Source organism: Falco naumanni, chromosome 2, assembly GCF_017639655.2.
Source record: "Falco naumanni isolate bFalNau1 chromosome 2, bFalNau1.pat, whole genome shotgun sequence".
NCBI lineage: Eukaryota > Metazoa > Chordata > Aves > Falconiformes > Falconidae > Falco > Falco naumanni.
Window position 1 is genome coordinate 86888304 of NC_054055.1, and position 26021 is coordinate 86914324.

Genomic DNA, 26021 nt, shown 5'->3' on the forward strand with positions numbered 1-26021 from the left:
GTTTTTGTCACCCATATACTATGGAGATTTGCTACATGAGTTCTTAGGGAAGAAGCATTTAAACTGTGCAGAGCAGGGATTCTGTCTTCACATCTCTTTACAAATTATTTAGGCACTGTTGATTTGTTGTGGTTTAACCCAGCAGGTAGCTAAATAAACACCACGTGGCTGCTGAACTCACTCACCAGTGGGATGGGGGAGAGAACTGGGGAGAAAAAAAAGAAGTAAAATTCATGGGTTGGGCTAAAGACAGTTTAATAGGACAGAAAAGGAAGGGGTAATAATAGTAATAGTAATGATGATAATAATAATAATAATAGTGAATTATTGTGTACAAAACAAGTGATGCACAATGCCATTGCTCACCACGCACCGACCAATGCCCAACCAGCCCCTGAGCAGTGGACCCTGGCCAGCTTTCCACCTAGTTTCTGTACTGAGAGTGACATCATATGGTATGGAATATCCCTTTGGCCAGTCTCAGTCAGCTGTCCCAGCTGACTTACTGAATGGTGGGGTGGTATGAGAAGCTGAAGAGACCTTGACTTAGTGTAAACGCTCCTTAGCAACAACTGAAACATCAAGCCGTTACTGTTATTCTCAACCTAAATCCAAAACACAGCACTGTACCAGCTGCTAGGAAAAAAATTAACTCTGTCCCAGCTGAAACCAGGACATGATTCTATTGTGAAAAAAAACCCAACACGCTTTACTTGTTTTGATCATACTTGAGCTGCAGTACAAACTCCTGGCATATCTCACTGAGCAATGACAAAATAATTTGTAATTCTCATTCTTAGACACAAAATTGGGGCAGATCATAATGAGAGTGCTAGCATGTTTCTTGCTACGGAAATGTTACACGTTATCTCAGATTTCCATACCATTTGGACAGCAAACTCATCTGTTTTGGCATTAATCTACTTGCAACTTCCACTTTGGAGCACAGTTTCAAAATGACAACATATACAATGCATTATAATTATGTCCCTTTCAGGAAAGAGAACTGCAGAAATATTTTTTGAACTTAAGTCTTGGCTCTTTGTATCTGTGCGAACTAAAAGTATACTTTCTAAAATTTAGTTATTTCCCAAACTATTGCATGGGGTTTATAAGATTTAAGTGGTGATAAAATGGAAAATCATATGTATGCATAATATAAGGGGAATGCTCAGTGTAAATTCAATCAAGAATGAAATGTTATTATGTGCAAACACCTCCTGGGCTTGTGCAGAGGTAATGGAGCATAGGAAATAGATAAAGTGACAGCTACGAGAGGAAGATATGTGACTTTCCTTACAACTTTGTTTAATAAAGCTCCTAACATACATTGTGAATATAATGTGTTTTGTCTCCATCAAAATCATGTTAGTTTTTATTCCATGCACTTTGTAGACTGTAATTTGGTGATAATGGCTTCTTTGCACAGTTCAGGAGTGATGAACAGGAATAACAAGTCAGTTAATAAGAAGATGTGTGTGTCTTTCCCAGTGCAGAGCTTTCTATTTGAGTGGGTCAGGAAGAAAGTCATATTTTGCTTCTAAGAAATGTCACTAAGTATGCAGTATCAAATATTTAGGGAGAGTAAATATGAGAAAGCTGATTTTAAAGCAGTCTGTGTAAGAGCTGGGTTTACCTCTTTTTTAGCCTTTCCTTATTACTGGTTTGAAATGTGCTTTATGAAATCTGTAATTCTTGAAGTTATCTTGTGCGTTATCATTAGGGTCAGTCATTTTGATCTGTGTTGTGACCTTCCAAGCCGTACTACCTGAGTGAGGAGCAGATTTGTATTGTGCTGCCTGAGAAGGGCTGCAGCAACAACAGGATTCAAGGAGTCAGGACATGGTCTCATGTTTCCCATTTGCTCCAGTTGGGAGCAATCTGTTCAGGCACAGAGAAGTTATGCCCATTTACTCCCTAGAGGGAGATGCAGTTGGATTCTCAGATGAACTGTTCATGTTGCTTCAACCATGTCAACTTTTTCAGATTTTTCTCATTCCAAAGGAAAATTGTGATGACTAAATAATTGGAATATGGTGCAGACATGGAAAGCATTTTGATATGTATCATGCTTACTAATTTTTTTTCTCCTTGATTTAGATAAAAAGTCAGGTGTTTGGAGATTCTTCTTAGCAACAGCTAGAAAAGATATGTGTTAGTAACATAAATAATATATGATGCCAACATAGTAACAAATCAAATCCTTTTCCTGTTTACTACTGAAAGAGGATCTATTTATAACACTACAGATTTCCCTATAATTTAGGGAAGAAAAAAAAGAAACATCTTGCGCAGGATTTGGCATGAGTTTGGATGAGGACAACATTGCTCTTAACAAATATTTTTGGTCTCTCATGACTGTATTTGCCAGACATCTCTCAGTGGTTTATGTTACAGAATTGGATTTTGTAGACCTACAACAAATAAAAGAAAAATTAGGTTTATAAATGCAACTAAACTTGGGTCTCGCCACATTTGAGACAGAAGAAATGCCTTACAGGGTCAAACCAGTGTTCTGTCTAGCCCAGCAAAGTGTCTGTGGTGGTGACCTTAGGACAGGTTGGGCAGGGAAAATGTACCAGCCTGTCTGCTCTCTGCAAACTGTTCCCATCACGCTGCCCCCACACCTAGCATTTATAGCTGTTGAATTGGGGATATCAGGAGACACATTACTGCCTATTTCTTGTAGTATCTATTTTTCAGCCTGTTGTTCATGATGCTGTCTAATCCCTCTCTGAAAAAGCTGATTCTCTTGGCCCTCACAGCCTCCTATGGCAGCAAGCTTTACTACCTGCTATGAAAAGGAATATTTTCTTTTACCTGTTTTAAACCAGTTTCCACTACAAGAATGCAGCATACTCCTACCAACTCTTTTCTGTTTTTCAATCAAATACACATTCTGTAGAGAATCTTTCTTTTTATGTAATGTTGCCAACTTTCTTAAAACTCTTTTCTGAGGGACTTTATAAAATATTTATATATATATATATGTTTCCTACCTGAACTAAATAATTCTTCTCTGCGTGCTTGTTGCCTTCTTTAAAGAAGCCCAGGACTCTATTTAACAAAAAGCTATGGCAGCTCTTTCCAAGCAAATGACATATGTTGTTAATTTTATTCCTCAGAGTGGTTTTACCAACTTCTGCCATATGGGGAAGGCAGGCATATAGAGCAGCAGTTGCTGGATTTGGGAGCCCAGTTTCAGAATCATAATGCTAAAGCACTGAGTGAAGCCTCGCATTACGGTCACATCTCCTGCCATCACAACCTCTCTGATCTCCCTTTTCATAGACAGCTTGTGTTACGTCTGATTACAGACTCATCATATTCTTCAGACCTGGAATATAAATTCTGGGCTAATTATTGAGATTAGGTAATTAACTTGATTTTATTTTTAAGTACTTTTGAATATATAATAGTATTTCGACACCCCCAGAGCCTTTCTTTCCTGTATAATTTACATTCATATATTACAGTGCTCACCTAGGATTCTGTCACAAACTTCTGAGAAACCTGATATGTCAGTTAAAGAAGCTCCTTACATCTTAGCTAAGAAATTGAGGCCAGCCGTTTTCAGTAGAATTAAAAATAGAGAAAGAAAGTGCTACCCTGACATTTTTCACTGTCATTTCTTTAAAAACATCATACTATGAGGAACTACAATGACAAAGAGAGGCCAATTTCAATATCAGAGTAAGCTAACTCAGGGGATGAAATCCTGAGTAAGGATTTGCTTTATATATGAAGTATATAATAAAAAATTAGTAAGTGTTGTTCTTATAGTCAGTCAGTGTGCAGGTACTGTTTCTCATTCTTCCTTTTTTGTTTTTCTCCATTTTTATCAAGTAATCAAAATAAAAGCTGAAAATGTATTAGCTATAGGAAATGTATATGATTATGTTTTTATGCAAACCAACTTTTAAAGTTCTGTGAAAAAAAATATGCTATAATTTAGCATAGGGCTCTATATTATTCTCCATGCTGCTTTTTATAGAGTTGTATTTTTTTTTTTTTCCACAAAGAAATGACAGGTGTAATAAATAGGGCTTAAAGGAGATTTGAAAGGCTGTGCAGTCCAGATTTTTGCCTCAGGCAGGATGAACTAGACTTAAATAATTTCTCTCTAACCTGCTCTTTAAGTCAAGATTATTTTTTTTTACTTTACTTTACAGAATTTTTTCCACTGCTTAGCAATCCTTGCAGTTCAAAAGCTGTTTGTCTCCAACTTTAATACCCCTGCTGCAATTTAGCTAATTATGTCACCACAATGTAAATTGAGAGGTTTCTCTTCAGCAATAACCTCATATATTTGAAAGCTGATACTTCAGTTCAATCTTCTATAGACCTAATAAATCCTGCTTTTTTAAATTTCTGTTCTTGTTTCTAGATTTCTGACCATCTGTCTAGTCATTTGCAACCCATTCCTTTGCTCATCCAGTTTATTCAGCTACTGATTTTAGTGCTTTCCAATTACTGAATTCTCAGGGTTTTTGAGACAACTTTGGATTGTGTCCCTCTTCTCAAGTGCTTGCTGTTTAGTTGGGTTTTGCATTATTGTGAGTGTAAAAAATGTACCATCTATTCCATCAACCAAGCAATGAAAATAGTGATAAATATTAGACAGTACAAATCTGTATGTAGCTTCACTTGATATTGCCTTCCCATATAGTACCTTCAAGTTATGTTTTTCCATCAGTTTAATTTCCATATAAATTAAAATTTCCTAGCTTTCTTGTGGTAATGTCACATGGGTAGTATCAGAAGCCTTGCTAAGGGAGCCAGACACAACTTCTACCTGTTGTCCACTATTGGTAAAACTTACAGCTCTGGGTAGAAGGAAGTTCAGTTGACTGGTTATTATTTACCCTTGACGAATGGTTGGCTGCTACTTACTATTTTTTGCCCTGCCCACAGATTGCTTAATCGTATGTTCTAGAACTGAGCTCAGAATAATTCACCTAAAATTTCCTGGGTGTTTTTCTATCCCTCTTTCAAAAGTGAACTATATCCATGCATTGCAGTTTCTCAAGTAAAGCTACTAATGCCTATGAGATTGCATTAGTAAGTTCCCAAGTATTATAGCTGAAATTCATGAGCTGTCACATCACAATTCACATTGAGCTAGATAAGAATGGTATCATACCAGTAACAAAATTAGCGTTGTTTGTTTATTGTCTTTCACACAGAGACGTTCTGCCCTGAAGCTGTTACCATGAGGATTAGTGCTAAAACAAACCTTTTTTTCAGACTATCAGTTCAAAAGTTTCAGTCACTGTTTTATTCTATTTGGGAAAATTGTTGTGACAAAACAAGATTACAAACTTTAAAGCATCTGCAGAAATAATCTCCATCTTTTATAATAATGCAGAAGAGAAATGAGCAATAGGTTTGAAACTCTTGTTGCCAATAGGGAGATAACAAACACAGTGGATAACAGTGAAAAAGCTATTTAGGGTCTCTGTGATGGGTTATTTTCCTTATCTGACTATTGTCTACCGTTTCACATTACCTGTGTGTGAGCATGTGTGTATATGTATTCATATATATGTTTCAGATGTTTTTTTTTTTCCCCTGGTAGAAGATGTAGTGAAGACTGACAACAAAAACATCAGATAGCTAGAAGGATTGGTAGCAGCAGGTTCTGAGCAATAGCCTGACTAAGCAGTGAGTTCAAGGTTGAAATAGTGAACAAATATTTGAAAATATCCTTTCAATAGGAATAATAGGAAACACATGCCAGATTAAATTACGGAGAATTAGTACGGGTATCCTCAGGCTGCCCTATGAAATTTGTATACACAGATGCTAGTAGTATTGCAATACTGTGGAGCTGCCTTGATTACAGATAGGCTCACTGCAGCTGTTTTAAATGAGATAAAGCTGGGGAGCAGATGTAGGAACAGGTAAGTAGTTCTGCATTCAGTCAGTTGAGACTCATCAGGTCTCATTAACTCAGGCTGTTCCTGAAAGTTGCCCTGCTGCTGAGCTGGCTGCAGAAATTATACAACTGTGTTCACACAGCATTCTGCATGCATTAGTCAAGTCTATCTGACCTAAGGTAGCTCTTTACTGAATCAGCTGTAGTGCCTCTGCCCCATCTTGTATTTAATCCAGAACTGAGTTAAATCATCTGTAGGTAATTGAGGATTGACTGCCTTGCTGGAGTGCATAGCTTAAATACCAGTTAGTTCCTCTCTTGTGTATCACTGCTTTCCCTACACCTCCACCCTATCTCTCTCATGTACCTATCCTGCTGTTGACTCTAATTTCTGTTTCCCCATCCTTCATGCACTTGCCTTCATGCTCTGGTGCTTGTGCTCAGCCTGAGGCATTCACCCTTCTCCAGCAAGTGAGCTGGTGGGTACCGCACAGCTGCATCTAAGCAGTTGTGTAGGAAGGAAGCAGTGTGGGTACAGCTGGCCAGGAGCTACCGTTCCCTCTTCTAGGGAATGTATGTCCAGCTTGCAGTGGTACGCTGGAGTCTGGGCACCTTACAATAACCTCTTGGGTTAATGATGCTGTGGCAGTTGCTGATATTTTTTTTTTTTTTATTCCCCTCCTCCCCTAGTATGACTAATGAGTATGATCATGCTTTGTGGCTGTTTAATGTTTGAGTGACTGTAATCTATGGATAGAACTTCAACTTGGAGGTAATTCAATAATCTTGCCCTCAGCCAGAAATGCTATGCAATTGTGTGCATGTGTAGAAATCTCTCTTAATATATCTCTCATGTGACTTTAGATGTTTATGATAAGGAACAATCCTCCAAGAGAGTAAGTCATTTGGTCTGATTTCCATATGCAATGTCTCTTATGCTGTGGAAGAGAGTTTGAAACATTCTCCTTTGATCTACTGTGACATTAGAAAACAACAAACCATCGTGACTCAAGAGTATACCTTGGCTTACATGGTGAATATGTTATAATTATTTATTATCTCTTAATGCCTGCACATCTGCATCGGTAATTAAAATTTTAAAGGAAGCTAAAATTTTACAAGCTGATAAAGGTCTTTGTAGTTTTTCAGAACTACATTTGAATTTTGGATTTTTTTCTTTTGTTTTGAAGAAAGATAGGGGTCATACTCAAAGTTAAAACATCCTTATTTACACGCTAATCTACACCTGGAATACAGAGTAAGAAAAAATGAAATGACAGCAGTTATTCCATTGTCAGGAATCTGTTTAGAAAAAGAAAAGAATTCTGATCACACTTCTCTATTACCCCAGTCTTAATAACATCCTACACTACTGCTATTGGTGTTGCACTACTTTGGCATTCTCGGTCAACATCACTCAAGTTAATATGACAAATGTGTTACTTTAGGTACCTGTACACCACCAACTGTCATCCTCCATTCCTCATGTACCCATCTTCAGTAAAGCAGCTCATCCATTTTGCTTTTCCATTGTCAGTTTGCTCCTGTTGCTTTTTGTTAGAGCCATGTCCCTGTTTGTTTGGCCTCTGAACTTTCTAGCACAAGGTGCAGACTGACTGCAAAAAGAGGGCCATAGGAGTAAGCTGGCATAGTGGCATCATGGTGGCTGCCACATCAACTAGAACTGATCAGCCAGTGGCACCTCTGTAGCCCTTGCAACCTCTTCCAAGAAAACAGCTGATATAGAGTATAAGGACACACTGAGCCATAACTCTTAAACTTGTCAGTGCTTCAGAGGGTGGGGTTTTTTGGTCTTGTTTTTAACCTGAATATACTGTGCTGCCATGGATAAATAAACTGATGTTGCTTTTAGCTGGTTCATCGGGACTAAAAGGTAATGGCATCTGTTCTGTCTTGTGTGTAATATTTCACTTTATTTCTTAGTGTGGTTGTTTATCCCTGCTTTTATGATCCTCAGCACATGTTTCTAAAGAGTTCTTCAAATCCCTTGGACAATGGCTACAATTTACATCTTTGCATTTTCTGATGCTTGGAGAGAAGGTATTTAGAAGGGTATGCTGGAGGGATAAAGCAGAAGCTACAGAAATAGTAGCTTCCTAAACTCAGTTTTCTTTTGTTAAAAATGAATAGCTGACAAAAAAAGTATTTGCCTTCAAATGTAGCTCTCAAGAAAGATAAATCTTACTGGTTTTTTTTTTTTTGTCTGGTGGAAAAAGCCACTGGAAAGAAGTGTAACAGCATATGTGTATGTGATAATTTTCAAGAGACAAGAAGGAATAAGGTCAGAAAGTTAAATAAGAAAAAATTTCCAAGATAGATATATGTTTCAGCAGCATAGACTGTAAAATACCTCCCAGTTTTGCAAGGTGGTATTTGCAAAAAGCCAGTGACCTCAGTCTGGAGTCCTTCCAGGATTTAGCCCTTGAAGAACTGCTTGTCACAATCTAGCAATGCTCTCATTTCCATAGGGAGATAGAAATCATTAATTTTTAAAAATGTAACACATTTGGAAGCTCTTGTTTCCACCTCCCAATATGGCCTTTCAGTTAAACTGACTTTGTTATGGCAACAGGGAGGGGGCGAGCAGGAGACAGGGTCCAGATGCATCTTAACAGTCTCCTAGTTAATTTGGGTTCTTCACCCCTGGAGAACAAACCCCATCAGTCCTTAGCTTATCCTCTGTATGGTATGATATTATCTTGCACCTTACTAGTTTAGTGAGTAAAAAGTGAAAATATCACAGATCAGGTAAGGCCAAATTTTCAGATATCTTAAACATGAAAATGATTATTCCAGAATTTTATATCTCTCTCATTGTGTGTATTCTAAAGAGTGACTAAAAACCAAGTTCTATTTCTCTAGGGAATTCTCAAGGGAATTACTGCAACAAAACAGTATGTTGCAATGCACAGAAAATCTTGTCTCTGGAAAAATGTCAGTATTTCAAAACTACTTTACAAAGATAACAGAGAAGGATATTTTTATTTTTACTTTTAATGGTGAAGTTTATTCCAAGGTTATTTTCATTTTGCCAGGAACATTTATTATATTCATAAGTAGTTTGTAATAGTATTCCAAGAAATCTCCTCTGTTTTTACCAGACAATGATTCTGAAGCTCATTGTCTCTCAGGCCTCAGTTACAGAACAGAAATCAAAGGCAGGCCATTAATTTTGAAATTTGCTTTCCTTTGGTTCCGTCTTTGTTACTGTGAAAGCCCACTGCAAAATCAGTAACTGTATCTATATATATTTCTATATAGCTGTGTGTGTATATGGAAATACACATATAAAGCAAATTATTAGTTCCTGCATTTATTACCATAGTGTCATTCGACTTTACTAGTGATTCTTTCTTTTCTGTTCACATCAGATGTATTTCTGAAACTATCATTCAGACAATAAAACTGTACTTTCTGGAAAAGAAAAATGCTAAATTTCCTTCCACTGAAGTAGAATTGTGTGACTCCTCTGAAAGCTACTGATCAATGTCTGCACCTTCTGCCTCAAGCAATCGTTACAGATGAAATACATTAACTGTTTGTAGTAAGAGTTCCTCTTGTCTGAACAAGAAATAGCTCCAGTTTTGTGCTTAACTTTATGCTTAAACATTGTTCTCAGTCAGAAATTGATTAAATATATTTTAATTACATTATATCTGTGTGAGGGAAGGGGAACCAAGTAGGACTGATACTGATTTGAGGAAACAGATGTTGAAAATTTATCTTAGATAAGCTGGCATTGTAGAGGAATTAAAATTAAATTCAAAATGTATTTTTAATTTCTCATAGATTCATAGACTTCAAGGTCAGAAGGACTGCTATCATCATATACTATTTATGAAACCATAATCCATGGAATTTTACATGGGGAATCCTCTTGCTCTTCAAAACTCTGTCTGACTATCTACTACAAAAATAAACTAATGTGGTCTTGATTTACACAATTCTATCACGAATCTCTTATATTCTTTAGTCATCTGCTTTAATTTTTAAATGGACTTACTATTAAGAATTTACACCTTTTCTGTTTGAACTTTTCTGCCTCCAATTTCTAGCCAATATACCTTTCCAACAATGTTGTTTCCATAATTAATATTTGCTGTATTATCAGAAAACTCTCTTCAGTGGTCCTGATCATGAGCGAATTTATCCTCTGCAGCAAGCTGTACTTGACCAACAGGTGGCACCACAGAATGACAGAAAAGTCTAGAATGAGGTGTAATTGCATACTGTAGATGCCTTTTTCACAGCCCTAACAGCCCTGTCCGGCTCTGCTGGTGCTCAGCTGTACAGTAGTGCCATTTGCTGTGCTCCTTCAGTTTGGCTTTTGCCTGTGAAAGCTCTCCCAACCTGCTCTGCAGAAGCTTCAAATCCAGTACCCATCTTTAGAGTAAGCTCTCCCTCACCTGCCTCCCATGAACATGTGCTTTAACCTGCCAGGTGTTCTCCACCAGCATATCAAAAGGGCATTCACTGGAAATGCAGGAGGAATTGCTGCTGCCTTTTTCTTTCCCGTTATACATTTTCTAGTGGATAAGGCATCAATCCCGGTAGTGAGTCACCTGCTTTCAGTGTCTTTATCTCCCACTTTTCAGAAATGTCCCTTACACCAGGCTGTTCTGGTCAGTATTGGTCTGTGCCTCTTCTGTTGAATTGGCACCATTGCTCAGAAAAAGAGTTGAGGAGTCCCACGACAGGAAAGAGAACGCAAGGACAAGGACCTGGCCCTTATCACCAGGACACCCATCACCAGCGGCAAGACAAGGAATGCTTGTGTGTTTTTGCTAGTCACGCAGTGGTGTCTCTCCACACAGTCTATGTGTGGCTGAGTTCCCTCCTGAGGCATCTACTCTCCACCCGCTTTTCACATTACAAAGTGACTGGGGGACCTAATTCAGCTACAGTTCCTACTTTAGCTACATGTAGCGATGCTCAAGTGTGCAGCACTTACACCTGTTTCTCAACCTGCCACATAGCTTCTCACATCATGAAGGATAAATTACAGGTTTTGAGTGTTAAATAGGATATTTTCAAAAGACTGCTGTCTCTGTGACACTGCTGAGACAAGATGGTATTAATAATTTACAGACTTCTGCTGGCAATTGAGAAGTTGAGCTTTCCCCTTTGAAATTAGTTATAAAGGTAAGTCTTGCCCAGTCCAAACTCGTAATAACCCATTTTTGCAGTATACCATTGTTTTGTCTTCATAATCTTCACATCTTTTAAAGGAAATATTTTTCCTGGACTTGAAATATCCACATTATATATATTTCCTTCCTTCCTTCACTGTTAATGAAATAGGAACAATATCAGAATTTTTCAAGTTTCTACCTTTACCTTCTGTGTTATTGCTAGCCATAATTAAGTGCATAGTTATGGAAATATGGGGGAATAAAAACTAGAAGTAAAACAAAGAAACAAGCACAACAGAACAAAGCAACAGAAATGAAAGATAGAGGTATAACTCTAGGACTAAAACTTTTCTGAATATACCAGAAAGGTTTAGGTACCGAAATTAGGCTTGTTACTTTGTATGATTCTAATTTTTCAGAATGACAATGAGATATGGATAAAGATAAGGATCCAAGTGACTCAATTTGGCTAACGTTATTCCAGAGTTATTCCAACACTTCTTATCGGATATTGTAAATAAAAAATGCCTTCCTCCAACATGTTGCACACAGAGAAAGTTAAATACTATTAAATTCACTGTAAGAAAAAATTGATGTAACAGCTTTTGGTTTATTTTTCAAAAGCAAACCCAAACAAACCAGATGAAATTGTCTTTCTACATTTTACATTATTCTTGACAAAATTGTCTAGTGTCATAAGGTACTAAAGAAAAACTGATGAGCAAATAAATAAAGAGCAAATGATGCTCTGCCAATCCATTTTACTCTTCTTAATTGTTTTATACTTGTTATTACTGGAAAAAACTTCCAGTAAAAGTAACCAAAGATTTCCCGATTCTGTAGCAGAAACTGCAGAAGTCATTCTATGTTTGGTTTCTTCAGGGCATAAAATTGATTCAGGCTAATCTTTTCCTTAGAAAATTGGATAATTTGGGGACCAAATAATAGGAGAAATAAAAATGTAACCTTTGCAAATTCACATTCCACAAATGGTAGCTATGGGCTGAGAGACTTTGGTTCTGCTGACTAATAGAGAAACTGGGGAAGCTCTGTAGCTCCTAACAGTGGTTCCCAGCCATTAAGTTGTTTAGTGTCATAAGATACCCTGGAATAGTTTTGCCTGATAGTTTAGACGCTCATACTTTATTGCAAATAAAAGTAGTATTGAATAGCCACATACTATGGGGCCAAAAGGTTGTAATTCCATACACAGTTCACGTATACTCAGATTTATCCTTAGAGCTGTAATCCAGTTTCAGTCTTGAATTCTTACAGGTGATTTATCACTGTGTTCTGCTAGTTGAATGGATTTTGTTATAGCCAAACACCCAAATCTTTTAAGTGTTGTTCCACTTGTTACAGATACATCTTTAGCTTTATTCCTTTTTTCTGGCAATGGCTATAATAGAGTGAATTCCTGTTATCTGAGAAGGTTTGCGAATGAATCAATGTTAAGCTGTAATTTTTTCCTAATCTCTTCTCCATCTTCTCTCCATCCTGTCCACTGGATGGACTCTAGTGCAGTCCTCTACAAGAGATCTAGTACATTGCATCCTTACGTCTCTGCAGCCAATTTTCCTAGCCTGAAAATATTTTCAGCTGTAGGGTGAACTTTTATTTGCTTCCACCTTTTTATTTCTAAGGCTAGGGCACATCCTGCTTTGCTGGACCTGCTTCAAATCATATTATCTTTGTCTTGCAACCTACGTGTATGCCATCTTTTCCCTAGTGTCTGTATCCAATTTGGTGGTTGGTCTGTGAGGATGGTAAAAAAAATCTCAGTGGGCCTTGGCTGCCTTTTGGCCTCTCAGGAGTTCTCAGTCTTGTACCTTACCTGTGACTCTGAGCCATGCTGCATGTACTTTTCCTTTCCAACTACCCCATTTGTGGATGAGCAGAAGGGAATCTGCCTCCTGCAGTTCTGGAGCAGCATAGTTGATTTCCCTGTGAACTCAGAATTTTAAGCATTTTTTCTTCTTCTACATTTCAGTCACCTTTCCTTAAAGATCTTGCTTCACCTGCTCTCCCAAAATCCTTTTCTGTCAACAAATGGGGAGCAGGGCAGGAAGAGAGAGGGTGAGTATTACCCTAGCTCCAGCCATCACCATCATCTTACGTTGCTGATCAAAGCATGGAGTCTCAAATTATAGACTCCCCTTTCTGCTTGGTTTGGTTAGTGTGCATCAAAAGCATGTCACACTTTTCACTGTATAACTTTCTAATATTAACCAGAATTCATAAGTTATAAAGGAACAGTTCTTGGATTTTTACAATGCCGCCAACATAATTTGTTGAGTGACTGACACAAAAAGCATACAAGAAGTTCTGTGATGCTTTATTCATGTATCTAATGAGACAGCTGATACGCTGTCACTGGTGGCTTTCCCACAGCATCACTGTTGAGGTTGATATATTTACTAAGACAGTGGTTAGAGCTACTTATGCTGTTCTTATGAGTGGGCTTTAAGTGGGCATAAAAATATGTTTATGAAAACTTAAGCTGCATAAATCAATCAGACAAAATCAAATCATAGTGTCCAGTCTGTTAATGTTTTGATTTCACTGACAGGTACAAATCAGCTAGGAACACTGTTAAATAGTAATTCTAGACACTCTTTCTTATTTTCCTAAAATTATACGTGCTTTGGAGCAAAACCACAAAGCAGCTAATAGCCAAGAGAAAATTTATTTTAAAAATGAAACTCCTCAGCATTGTATTGCTTTCATTATTTCATAACTTTATGTTTAAATGTAGACAGTATGTAAATGATAGTTTTCTCTTGTATTCCTTTTCTGCTTAGTGACAAGAAAACAAATTCAAATTGTGCTTGGGAGGAATAACTTAACAAAGCCAATTTTATTATGCAGATGAATTGTAGGTGTTGCATATCTGCATTTTCTGAAATTGTTAGCAAGCATTTTTCCAAAGCTTTCTAGGTGTGTATATAACACATTATATTTAGAGAACCAACCAGCCTTAAGAAACTCAATTGTTTTAAGTGAAAGTTGTCAAACCTATACATTTTACTCAGGAAGTAATTGTTTCATCTTTTATTTAAAAATAAGGTTTGGTGTCTAAAGTTTTGAAAAGGATGAGCGAATAACTTCTTCAAAAACATTTAATAAAATGATTCTTTTGCAAAGAAAATCATGGTGAGTTTGGAGGAGTGAATAGGTTCTTAAGAAGAAAAATATACCTTTCTTCTCTCTTAATTCCTATTGAGTTCATTCAATTGTGCTTCTGTGGTCCACTTGTTCATTTCATTAAACAAGGTTGGGAGAGGGCCAAAATAAACCATCCCTAACAGTGTGGAAGTTTTAGCCTGCAGTCACGGGTTGTTTATGACAGAATGGCGCTTCCAGTTTGTTCTAAATATTTAAATCTTCTCTAAATCTCCTTTTTGACCAAACAACATTTTTTCTGATCATTCACTGTTAACATTCTCACCTAGTAGAAAAAAAAAAAATCTATGAAATAGGTAGCAAAATATATTCGACTGGTAGCATGTACATTTGCAGAAAAATTAAGAAGACCTGGTAGTTATTACCACTACAGAAGACTCCTCAGTTAAACACTAAAAAGGAACTGTGGGACCTAGTTTACCCAATAATCTTTCTGTTTTGTTATTGGATTTTAATTACTTGTTTTCAGAGACGTTTTTCAGCTTAGGAATATAAAACAGTTATGAAGTAGACCCAGAGCCTTTCTAAAGAAGCATACAGACTGAGGCACAATCATATATAATGTTGCAGAATGGCAAGCTTAACTCTCACTTATATGTTTGAAGTTCAGCAACGGCACATGAAAAGTCCTGGCTTTGGTGTGATAAAGCACTTGCCATAAAGTCAGGAAAAAAGGAAAAAAAATAAATAGATTTTAAAGATCCTATCTTTTATACAAACTGCTACACACATGGCTAGAGTGACAAATATGCAGGCTGTAGCATGCTGTATATTATGAAGCTAGAGAATATTTTAATTCTGTCTCAAATCTTGCAGTCCTACCAAGAATTTGTCACACTTCACCTGTTTCAGTTTTTCAGTTTATTTTTTAGCAATTTTAATACAAGTTATTTCAGTTGCTGACTTAAACAATTTGTTCCATATCTCAATCCCCATTTTGTGAAAAGAAATCATAAAAGTTAGGAACCTGAAAATTGGATATTTTCTTTTGAGCAGCTGCTGTCCACAAATGTGGAAAGATTGCTAAAAGTGAGTAGCACCACTTTCTAACAAACTGTAGGCAGGTTTGATGACTGAATCTCATCTTTCCATTACTGTGCTGTCACCAAGCATTATTATGCTGGCACTCACAGATGTATGGAAGCAAAAGAAAAGCTCTTTTGGGGTTTAAAGATGTATTTGTACAACCATAGATGTCAATGGTCCTTCTTAATTGTTGATACACATGCTGAATTACATTTATTATTAAACACAAATTTCTTGATTAAAATGTAATCTGTAATGTTTTGCAGAATACATGACTGTGCCTTTACAGAACACGAGGTAAATGACAGTAAAGGGAAATCATATGCACAAGAAAACAGGTGTTTATTAGAAAAAAAATAATAATCCTATTAGTGTAACTGACTCCCTAAGTCTTTGTCCCCGTGATTTTGGTGACCTGATGGGTACTAGATAAATTTATGTTTAATTTATTATGTTCCTTTCATAATATTTTTTTTTCTGTATTACGTGTTTTTACGTAGCACGTGTGTTTCAGTGTGCTTAAATTCCAAATCGGAGGCATCTGGTCTGTTGCATCTGCTGTGCCTCCACCAAGGTGCCACTATAAAATTTTTCTTCCTGTGGCAGTTGTAACAACATATAATAGTGTCTACTTAGCTTTCTGTTGAGGATCCAGTTTTACATTAACTATTTGGCTGAATTTATAAAAGTTTTTAACAGTATCTCCATACTTGAATTGCTTCTGATTTTGGTTTTGGGTTTTATCTTTGTTTGTTTTAGATTGTTTCAGTTAATACTTGAAACATATTAGTTTTATTTTATTCCCTAAAATTTTATTTGACAGTCTTTTAATTTGTATTCTTCAAAGCACTTATCTTTCTAGCGTAATTATTTGTATTTTTGTTACCCACAAAATCAATTTGCATGATTAGTTTGTTCTATCACAGAATATTTTTCTAAATTTGATAGTACTTTAAGTGGAGCTCAAGTATTGCTGTTTATTTGATGCTACAGGATGACAGGAAGGCTCAGGAATAATGTGCTTTAGTAGCTACTCCTCCAAGTTTCCATCAGGGTTTGTGTGTGCAATTTAGGTTCCATGTGGAATGTATATTTATGAAATCTTTAAGATTGTACCAATTCGTAACATTGTACCAATAAACATAACAATTTTACAGTGATTTTAATTAATAAAATTTTACTGAAGAAAAATGGAACATTGTTTGGGTAAGGTTCTCAGACACTTCCTATTAAATCAAAGAAAAAATAAATCAGTTTGAGGAACATTGCTTTTTCCTTATTCTGACTGATTACCTTTCTAAGACTAAGATAAAAACCAATTTCCTGTAATTATATATAATCACCTCCTGACAGGTGCAAGAATCTTCAGATCTCTTCATAGTATAAGGGTTTCAAGATGTCCTTCATGGCCTTTCAAAAATGCATGATAGTATATCCAGCAGAAAGTAATTTTATTCACATTAAATGGCAGAGGGAAGGATGTCCTCACAGTCCATATAGGGATGACATTGTGTCCCTGAGGGAACAGCAGAGCTAGCAAGACTCACTTTAAAGAGGCATTGCTAGTTTTCCTAAGTATCCAATTCAGGAACTGCAGATAGGTCTTGTGGGTAAATCTTCTGTAAGCACTTAAATATACATCTGTTCCATTTGCTCATTTTGGTACCAAGCTAATCCTTACTGAGCAGTCCTTACCTATTGCTTTGTTTCGTACTAGATTTCATATAGCAGAAGCTTTCTTCTGGGGTACAAACACAGCATTTAATGTCTGGTTGGAGACTTAGGCTGGATCAGATAAATCATTCTCCTATTCAGTATATCAAATATAAGAATTATGTTTAGGAAACCTTAGGGACCAGTTTAGAGTCACTGTTGGCCTAAGATCTTAGAATCACTGAAATTGCTTTTCTTCTTCTGAACAGTGTCTGGGTAGGGGCAGGAGAGAGAAAGGAAAATATTACTTTGGAGGCCACACAATGATCTGAGTATGTTTTATGTGTTTTAACGTTCCTTCTATGCAGTCCATTTTGGCAATACGTATAATGCAGATGTTAGGCTGCAATGGGACTGCTTTTTCTATTGTGAAATTCATGTCACTCATTAACTGGTCTTCCTAGAAAATAGAGTTTTGAAGGCACGTAAATCTCTAGAGGTAGTACTTGCATCAGTAGATTTTATTTCTTTTTCTTGAGTGCTTTCACTAGAGAGGGACTTCTAAGGAGAAATTTGTTCCTCGCTTAATTATGCAAGCTGCCACTTTAACCACGTGTCTCTGTATGCAAGCCAATCAGTATGCAAGTGGAAAAAATACCATCCAGACTTTTGGGTATGAGTTGAGAGAGCCAGTTATAATAGATTTTCAAAGAACTTCTGATACAGAAGTTAAAGGCAAGAATTCTGCAGGGTGTAGCTGAAGAGCTTGTAACTGAACAAAAATGAAACTGTGGAGCTTTTAGATTACTTTTGACGGTACATGCTGTAGTTACTGGAATTGATATCCTCATGCTCTTTTGTTAATATCATTGGACAGAAGATGATATAATAAGGCCTTTACCTGTCACCTTCAACTCGGTGAAATCATGTAGCTCTAATCTCAGGTTGGAGGGCCAATTTAAGATCAGGCTCTGCAGGTCTTTTCCACCTAGTACAGTCAGTGAATAACAGCTTGCTAAATTAAAGTATGATTATTTAGAATAAAAGCATTTGGGGATGAGGGAAGACTTTAAAGACAATTAAATACTCAAGATACATAGTGAGCCAGGTGAGCATGCTAGCAGATTATCTAGCATTGTCTACATAGAAAGCCTGAAAAGTAAAAATCCTCCATTGACCTTTGGTGTCAGCTTAATATCTGATATACTGTACCTACTAGGTATCTGACAGCATACTTTTCTGTTCAGGTGATTCAAAATTGTAGTCAGAAAAAAAATAATATCCTCATAATTTGGTAATAAATATTGCTACTTCTAACTCGTAAGACTGGGAAATCTAATGAGCATCTTTTCTGGAAGCTACATGATAGGGATTTGAAGTTGCTAGATTTGGTCAATGTCTTTTAAACACGTGCTTGGATGCTTCTTACCTGGGAAATCATTGAGCTGATGCCTTGTTTGCTCTTCAGTAATCCTTAAAAATCATTTAAACTAATATATGCATAAATCTTATATGCTTTACTTTCAAACATTTCCATTATCTCTCAAGCTATGTTGTTGTAGTTTTTATTTCCTCTTAAAGACCATAAGTCATGGGTTTTAAGCTCGTCTTTTTCTCTAAAACTTTAGATCCACTTCTTTCTAGTCAGATTGCGTGGCCTTTCTGTATCCATTTGACTAATATATGAATTATTGTGAGTTTAATTACCTTTCTAGTAGGCAAGATGTCAGGACAGAAAAAGAAGTATTAACAGTCTTACATTGGCCTTAACCCCACAGATAGTAATTAAACAGCCTTAAAATATTAAGAAACAAACATTATTAATTAAATTTCACAAGTTACTAGGAAAATTCTGCCTAATCTGGTAAGAATGTGAGCCCCTGTATCTTTTAAAAATATATAATGTAAAATCTAAAAGAATATAGATGAATACTATCCTTCTATAGCTTTATAGAGGAAAATAGCTTAACCTTGCATAATTTGATGGGTTAAAAAAATTGTCGTTTTATAAGTATTTTTACAAGTTATACTTGGATTTTTTATGTTAAGAATAACAACATTATTTGGAAGGTCTAGACCAAATTATTCATATTATTTGAAATAGCAGTCTTTCAGCTTTAGGTCAAGCTGGCACAAAGAAAAGTCTCTATGCATGGTCTTCTCAACAGCTCTACATGCTTTTTTCTTTGTTTTATTTTTGTACTTGTGTGTAACTAGGCAATACTACAGGATCTGGAGCAAAGACGTCCCCAGCTGGATGAACTAATAACTGCAGCACAAAATCTAAAAAACAAGACAAGCAATCAAGAGGCCAGAACAATAATTACTGACCGCAGTAAGTGGTGATTCTGCTATCATATGATGTTTCAGCAAATATGGAAAATCTTGTAATACTTGATGAGCATAGCATTTTTCAGACACTTTATGTCTTTGCCATGAGGGAGAGTTCCATCAGGAGAGAGTTCTCACAGATTTTCCAAATTGCATATAGAAGAAATGTAAGTGAAAGTCATTGATCACATATTTCACATTTTTCACCTTAATTTCATATTGCTTGTCTTTATAGTGGGAACATAGTGTAGAAAATCTGGAGTATGATCACTATAGATAAAGAAATACATTTATTCTTAAACAAGGTGGAAAAGAAGAAATCACAGAGTGCAGCCATAGGCTTGTAAGATGTTTTCAATTCCATCCCTCATAGTACAGCCACAGCCTCTTTCATCTCCTCTCAGTTGATGCACAAGTCTGACAATGCTCTGTATTAGTCTGTAGTAGTTCTTCAGTTCTGGTTTCCCTTTCCAGAATTAACCAACTAGCTGTGTCTAAGGTGGAAAAATTAGTAAATTACACTTTAGAATTCTACTGAAGACTTAGTCTTGTCACTTCCTTATGCTCTTCACTATAGATAAAACACACTGTCAAGGTCATGTTATAAAAGCAGGCCTTTGTGGTGGCCTGTTATATATCTTCAGTTATTGAGTACTCAGGAATGAAAACTACAAAAAAATAATTTCTTATGGTCCTAGAGGTCTCCTGTAGTGCTTAGAGAAGACCCAAGCCAAATGGTTTGCATGTGGACACAGTCAATTCACTTTATGTGGATACAAACTGTTCCGTACATCTTGGCCTGGAAACCAGGGATTGTTCCCTGAAACTGATGACTCTGAAGGTGTACATAGGCTAAACTTCCTTATCCCAATAAATAAAAGTAGATGTGTATTTATTTATTTATTACCTCCTTTTTTATTATTATTTCATCAGGTATAGTACTTTCCATAATAAGCTAAAATCACATTGCATGTTTGAACTGTATTGTAGTTAGTAGCACAAACAGATACTATTTAGACTACATCCTATGTAAAATCATATTGTTTAATTGCTATTCTCTTCCTGGCCTTGAAACATATTACTAAGACACAGAAAAACTATTTGTTTTATTTGAAGTTTGAGAAGAAATGGTAGTGCTTATATATTACTTAAGCTCCTGTTCCTGTTTGACATGCAAATTAATTTTGGAACTATGTACTTAGTTGAATTCAGATTAAGTGTGTACATATACCTTAACTTTACAGTGCTTATTCAAAGCCAACATATGTAGTAATCCTACTAGTATTTTCTAGTATGTTTTCATTTTTAATTCTGAAAAGAGTCTTCTGAAGATAAGAGTTGTAGACTTTATGTGAAATGCAAGCATAATTCTTATCTGCCCTCATGTGAATTGTATGCATGACTAAATTTTGTTCTGTTGGAAAACTACACTTCACTTTAAGTGAAATTGCCTTCTAAGAGAGATTAAATGCTTCTTTCTCATAAAGTAAAAAAAAAAAGGAAAGCAAGCTATCAGACTGTAAATCATGAATGAGTATGTGGTAACCCAACTATATTACAGCTTGCATCTATGGCTAGCAGTATAGTGAATATATTTTATGAGATGATTTCTTAGTTTTTATCTTTAAGAATTCCCAAAATGATTAGTTGGTTTTGAACTTAAGGTATACAAGATTAGTTTTTGCTGTGATTTAGCATTAATTTTCTATGTTAATACTTTCAATATCCTTGTCTGCAAAAGTGCAACTTATGATGCAGTAGATAGAGGTCATGTTCCTTCATGTTCTTTCAAGTACATCTTGTTGTAGTGTAGCATCTTCTAACATCATCCTGTTGTTAACAATGACATAGTTTTAAAGTAAACAGAATATTTATTGTCAGAAATACACAGGGTCTGTGTTTCTGCACTTGGGGGAGATAAAGTATGATCAGGGCCATTTTTGATCCAGTCTTCTGAGGCAGCAAACTAGATTTATTGAGTTTTTTTCATGCTTAGTTAGTTTGTATTTATGCAGTTGTAGGTTGTACTAAACACTATTCAAGAAGTATTTATTGCTTTTGAATTTTAAGGAGATCATGATATTTCCAGGGGAAAAAAAATAATGCTAGAACTTTACAAAGCGACACATAAGGTTTTTCTGAATATATGCCAAATGTGGCATACTGTCATCTAAGGTACTTCCTAACTACCATTGTTCTTTTGATTTTTAATGGCATAATTCCCACCACCACCCCACCACCCCCTGTATGTTGCATGAAGAAGATGGAGATTTCTCTGTCTGGTTAGATTCAGGCCTGGTAAACACCTGTATAGACAGGATACACTTGTTCTGGCTGCAGCTACTGTAGGGGTAGTTCACCCCTCCCTTCACAGTGCTATACTGTCCTGAACATAGGAAGACTCTTCCTATCCCCAGCACAGCTGGGGTGCTCTGTGTGCTGTTTAACACAGCTACTCTGAAGTTTGCTGTGCTGTACAGTGCTCTCACCTAGTGCAGTTTTGCCTTGCAGTCCAGCACATACTGAGCCCAGCCTACTGCACCAGCGTGTTGTCCCCAAGTCTATCCCCAGGAATCTTGCTCGCAGCGAGAGCTGAACCCTGGACCAGAGAACCTGCTCTAGCTGCTAAGGGTGCGCTTTCCCCACAGCCCTAGAGAGCATCCCCTCCATTATACTTGGACTTTGCACCAGAATACTGCTACAAGTCCTCCCTGCCTACCTCACCCGCAGACTCTTTCCAATGTCCTGTGATTTTTTTCCCCTCTTCATGAATACAAATAGGTTGCCATGGTTATGTCTTAGAAGTTATAAGTATTCATTCAGTCTATGCAGTTTCATGACCTGAGCATCAGCATGGTGTCGTTCATGCTCCTCTGCAGCAGCTGTGTACCAATCTCACATGAAGCCTTCCGTAATGTCACACTACCAGGTGCCAAATGCTTCGGAGCCCATCCTGAAGAAAAGGGAGTGCAGGGCTGTGCTGCACTGGTCTGTCACGTAGGAGCTGATAGACTTGACTACACCTAGTGCGCTGCCTCTCCCCAGGCTGCAGCATGGGATCTCACACTCTCAGAAGTAAAAAGCTGAAAAGAGGAGCTAATTTGTACAGATATGTTGTTCATTGCCTTTTGCTATTAAGGTGCTAGTAAAAAAACCCAACACAATCATCTGGCCAATATCACTGAACAAATATATTCTAAGTCCTAAATGAGACTCGTAGCTACTCTACAAGACAGCTACTCGTCATACATTCTTGGTCACAGGATGTGTCAGCGTGCCATCAACTGGAATTAAAACCCTGAAGGTTCTGACTTCTGCACTAACAGTAGGAACTCATAAGTCATTCTGCTTGCAGAAATATGTATATTATGCTCATTAAAGTCTAACTTTGAATTATATTTAGAAATCATTAGTGCCTTTTTTAAGATTTTAGGAAATAAAAACAGAAATTAAAAATGAGCTCATACAATTGAATTATTTCATTGGAAACTTTTTTCCCCACCCTTACTTCATTACCTGTGTGAAATTACAGGAGCTATACTACATATAAAGAACTCTGCTCTATAAAGTAAAACTTGCGTTACGTTTACACAATGTTATATTTAAATCTCTGTTTATTCCACGTAAATCATAGTTTGCTTACAACTTATACATTAGAGAATACATAAGTATAACAATTACTTTTAGTCTTGAGGAAAACTTGCGGGGAAAAGCAAGATTCCTCTCTGCTCTTTGAATGCCCTTGATAAAGCATTCTATTCTAACTGAACCATATGCTGCACAGTAATGTTTTTCTCTACATAATGCATCACAGCTCCAAAACACTTTGCTTTACTGCTGATGAAAATGTTGTTTCTTTAAATGGAATGAATTTATAAGGAACTTTGAATACAATATAGTAATTAAACTTTGAAAATTCCTTTTATTTTTCATCAGTTCCTATGTATAGAATACATAAAGCCACTAACAAGTCAATATAGAAATATACTGAGAGATAATAAAACCAAATTTGCAGTCTTAGAATTAGAAATACCAAAGTAATTACAAAGGCTATGTCAGGTCTTGCTGGATCCTGGAAATGTAAGAAACTTTAAACAGCAGGCCTTCTTACTGCTGTGTTCACACACATGCAAACGATAACAGTAGTTAACCTTTCTGCAGTTTTACTTTGCTAGTAATTTACATCCCAATCTTGTAATGATGTTTCTGGCTGTGTAAGTGATAGAGGAGGTATGAAAATGAATGTTTATAGAACTCTATGAAGAAATAATCTCTTAGTGACCAAAGAATCTCCCTTTCAAGATTATAAGAAGGCAAAGTAACACACATCTTTCTTCAGCGATTGTGTGAAATGTACTGAACTCTCAAAATATCACTTGAGAGGTTAATTAAGTTTGATTACATTAAATACATAAATAATAGCAATAGATATAAGTATTTCAATGACAACTATTTTGATTAAGAATTACACATTGGGACCAAATGATTCCTTCTGATATTTTATTTTGCAGTTTTTAAGTCCACCAATGTATGAATAATTTATAGAAGATATCTTCAGAAGACTTATTTTGGTTTTGTGGTTTGTTTTTAGTTTGTTTGGGGGTCTTCTTGGAGAAAAAAAATTGCTATGTTATAATTGGTTGTTAGGAGAGCTCTGCTTGAATCTGAATCTGAAAGAGTCTGAGTGTCTCTGTGCCACTCCATAAAAATGCCTTTATTGAATAGATTGCTGTATTTGACAGTTTTATGGCAAAATCATCAACTTGTCATCACTTCCATGACAAAGTATATAGCAACTCCATAGTGAATTACAGCTGTACTGTTCTCAACATCTTAATAAAATAGCCGTCTCCATTGTACTGCCATCAATGTGGTTTTCTCTTAGTGCTATTGAACACAAATACAGAGTTTACCACTTGAAAAAAGTAATTCATACAATCTGGAATTTGTTATCCAGTAGTAAAACTCCTTGTTTCCAGGACTGTAAACGAAAAATGTAAGAAAATTGTACTTGTATACAGTTTGCCCAGTTATCTTTCTAGTATTTTCAAGCTGAATTATTGCATAAACCCCAGTATTCTATTGTCTGGATTCCATGTGTTTCAAGAACTTCTCAAGAACCTGAGTTATAGCTTTCCTGTGCCGTAAAGATGTAAAGTTTATTAATCACCCTGATGTACCTCTTTACAGCTGAAACCTTGGTTTTCCTATGACAACTCTGTGCCGTGGAAATGTAGGAAGGTATAAACCATTTGTAGTTAAAGAAACATCAATAACAAGATAAAACTAGAGTTCTGAAAGGTATAGCATGTTACTGAGTACCTCATTTGAAACCAGTTCCTTGGAACAGATTTGCTGCTGCAGGATTTGTAAGAAAGTTATGGGACATTGTAAGAAGGAATAAGAAGTTATTTTGGAATGCTTCCCCTTTATGAATGGGAAATACCATGCCCCAGAAATGTCTGAATGATTGGGGAATTACAGGCTATATATACTAGAAACATATGGCTCAGTGGACAAAGGGCAAGATCTAAGCTGCCTACTTAAGGTGTCATAGTGCTCCCAAAAAGGCAGTGAGACTGCCAGGTGACCTTCTTTCATTTCTGTTGATATTCATGAGTAAAAGTGGCACAGATTTTTCGGGAGCCCCAGAGCTGCTAAGTGTGTTAAGTGATATCATTGTTGGTGGCTTGCTCACTTACCTTCTCAATCCGGTGAAGAGAATTAGATAATTGTGTTGTGTGGTAATTCAGGTGGAATGTAGCTGGCTACTTCTAAACCAGGTACTTCTAGATGGATAAGAACGTTCTCCTAAGATTTATGTTCCTAGAAATCAGTCTGTGGTGTATTGGATAGAGGCACTTAATTTTGCCCAAATCATTAGTGTTTATAAAATTTTGTCATCTAGCTTCCCAAAAGGCTAGGACAGCAGAATGGCTGACCAAATCCCTCATCACGAAAACATGATGTGTACTCTCAGCTAATTGTGATCTTGCAAACTGCAAAGATAGAATACAGTGCAAAGTGTAAGGCTGTGCTGCAAGAAGAGTCTTTTCAGAAAGAGTGATAGGAAATAAAGCCTTTTAAAATACCTTTAAATAATTTCAACTAGGTCCAGAAAGGTAAAAACAAACAAACAAACAACAAAACAACCAACACACCCTGAATGAGGAAAGCATGGTTTGGTAGAAGGATGGTTCAAACTAACAGGTTACACATTTTTGTATGATGTAGCCATGGGTATGTGAAGTTAACTGGTTGAAAAATTTTGGACATACTATCACTTGGCAGAAGGAGAACAAACTTCCTACTTTAGCCTAGGGAAGGACTTGGTATGGCATTGTGGGACAGCCGGTGTCTGAATCTGCCTTGCGTCTTTTTATAACCTCTGTTGGTCAACAGAGTTGATCAGTCAGGATACAGACAAAAAAAATTCTTCTGATTTATAGTACCAAGAAAATTCAAGCCTATTTAAGATTCTCAGGATAACTTCTGTATCTTAAATGATTAGAGAAGTGTTAACATAATTTTTTGAAACATTTACCTGACTAAAACTGCCAAGAATTTGCATTTCTTCAGGAAAGCAAGCACTGAGTTATTTAGAGTTTTCAAGTATCTAATGTGAGGTTTCCTATTTATAGTGTTATAGCAATAAATCTGGTTTTATTTACATTGGATTGCAAAATTGGATCCAATCTCATTTTACAAAAGATAATTAACACGTATATAAAATATTTTAAAATCTGAAAATAATAAATGATGAAGAGGTTTGACTTACATCTTGTCAGTGGTAGAAG

The 26021-nt window shown here is 36.3% G+C and overlaps 1 protein-coding gene across 12 annotated transcripts in view; it reads left to right on the forward strand.

The window, feature by feature from the left end:
- DMD (dystrophin) overlaps positions 1–26021 on the forward strand; it is a 1096913-nt gene that overhangs the window by 773266 nt on the left and 297626 nt on the right. For all 12 annotated transcript variants that reach the window (XM_040582467.1, XM_040582466.1, XM_040582468.1 and 9 more), the window contains one exon: positions 19111–19228. In XM_040582467.1, coding sequence (XP_040438401.1) covers positions 19111–19228 — 118 coding nt within the window. The remainder of the gene's footprint in view (positions 1–19110; positions 19229–26021) is intronic.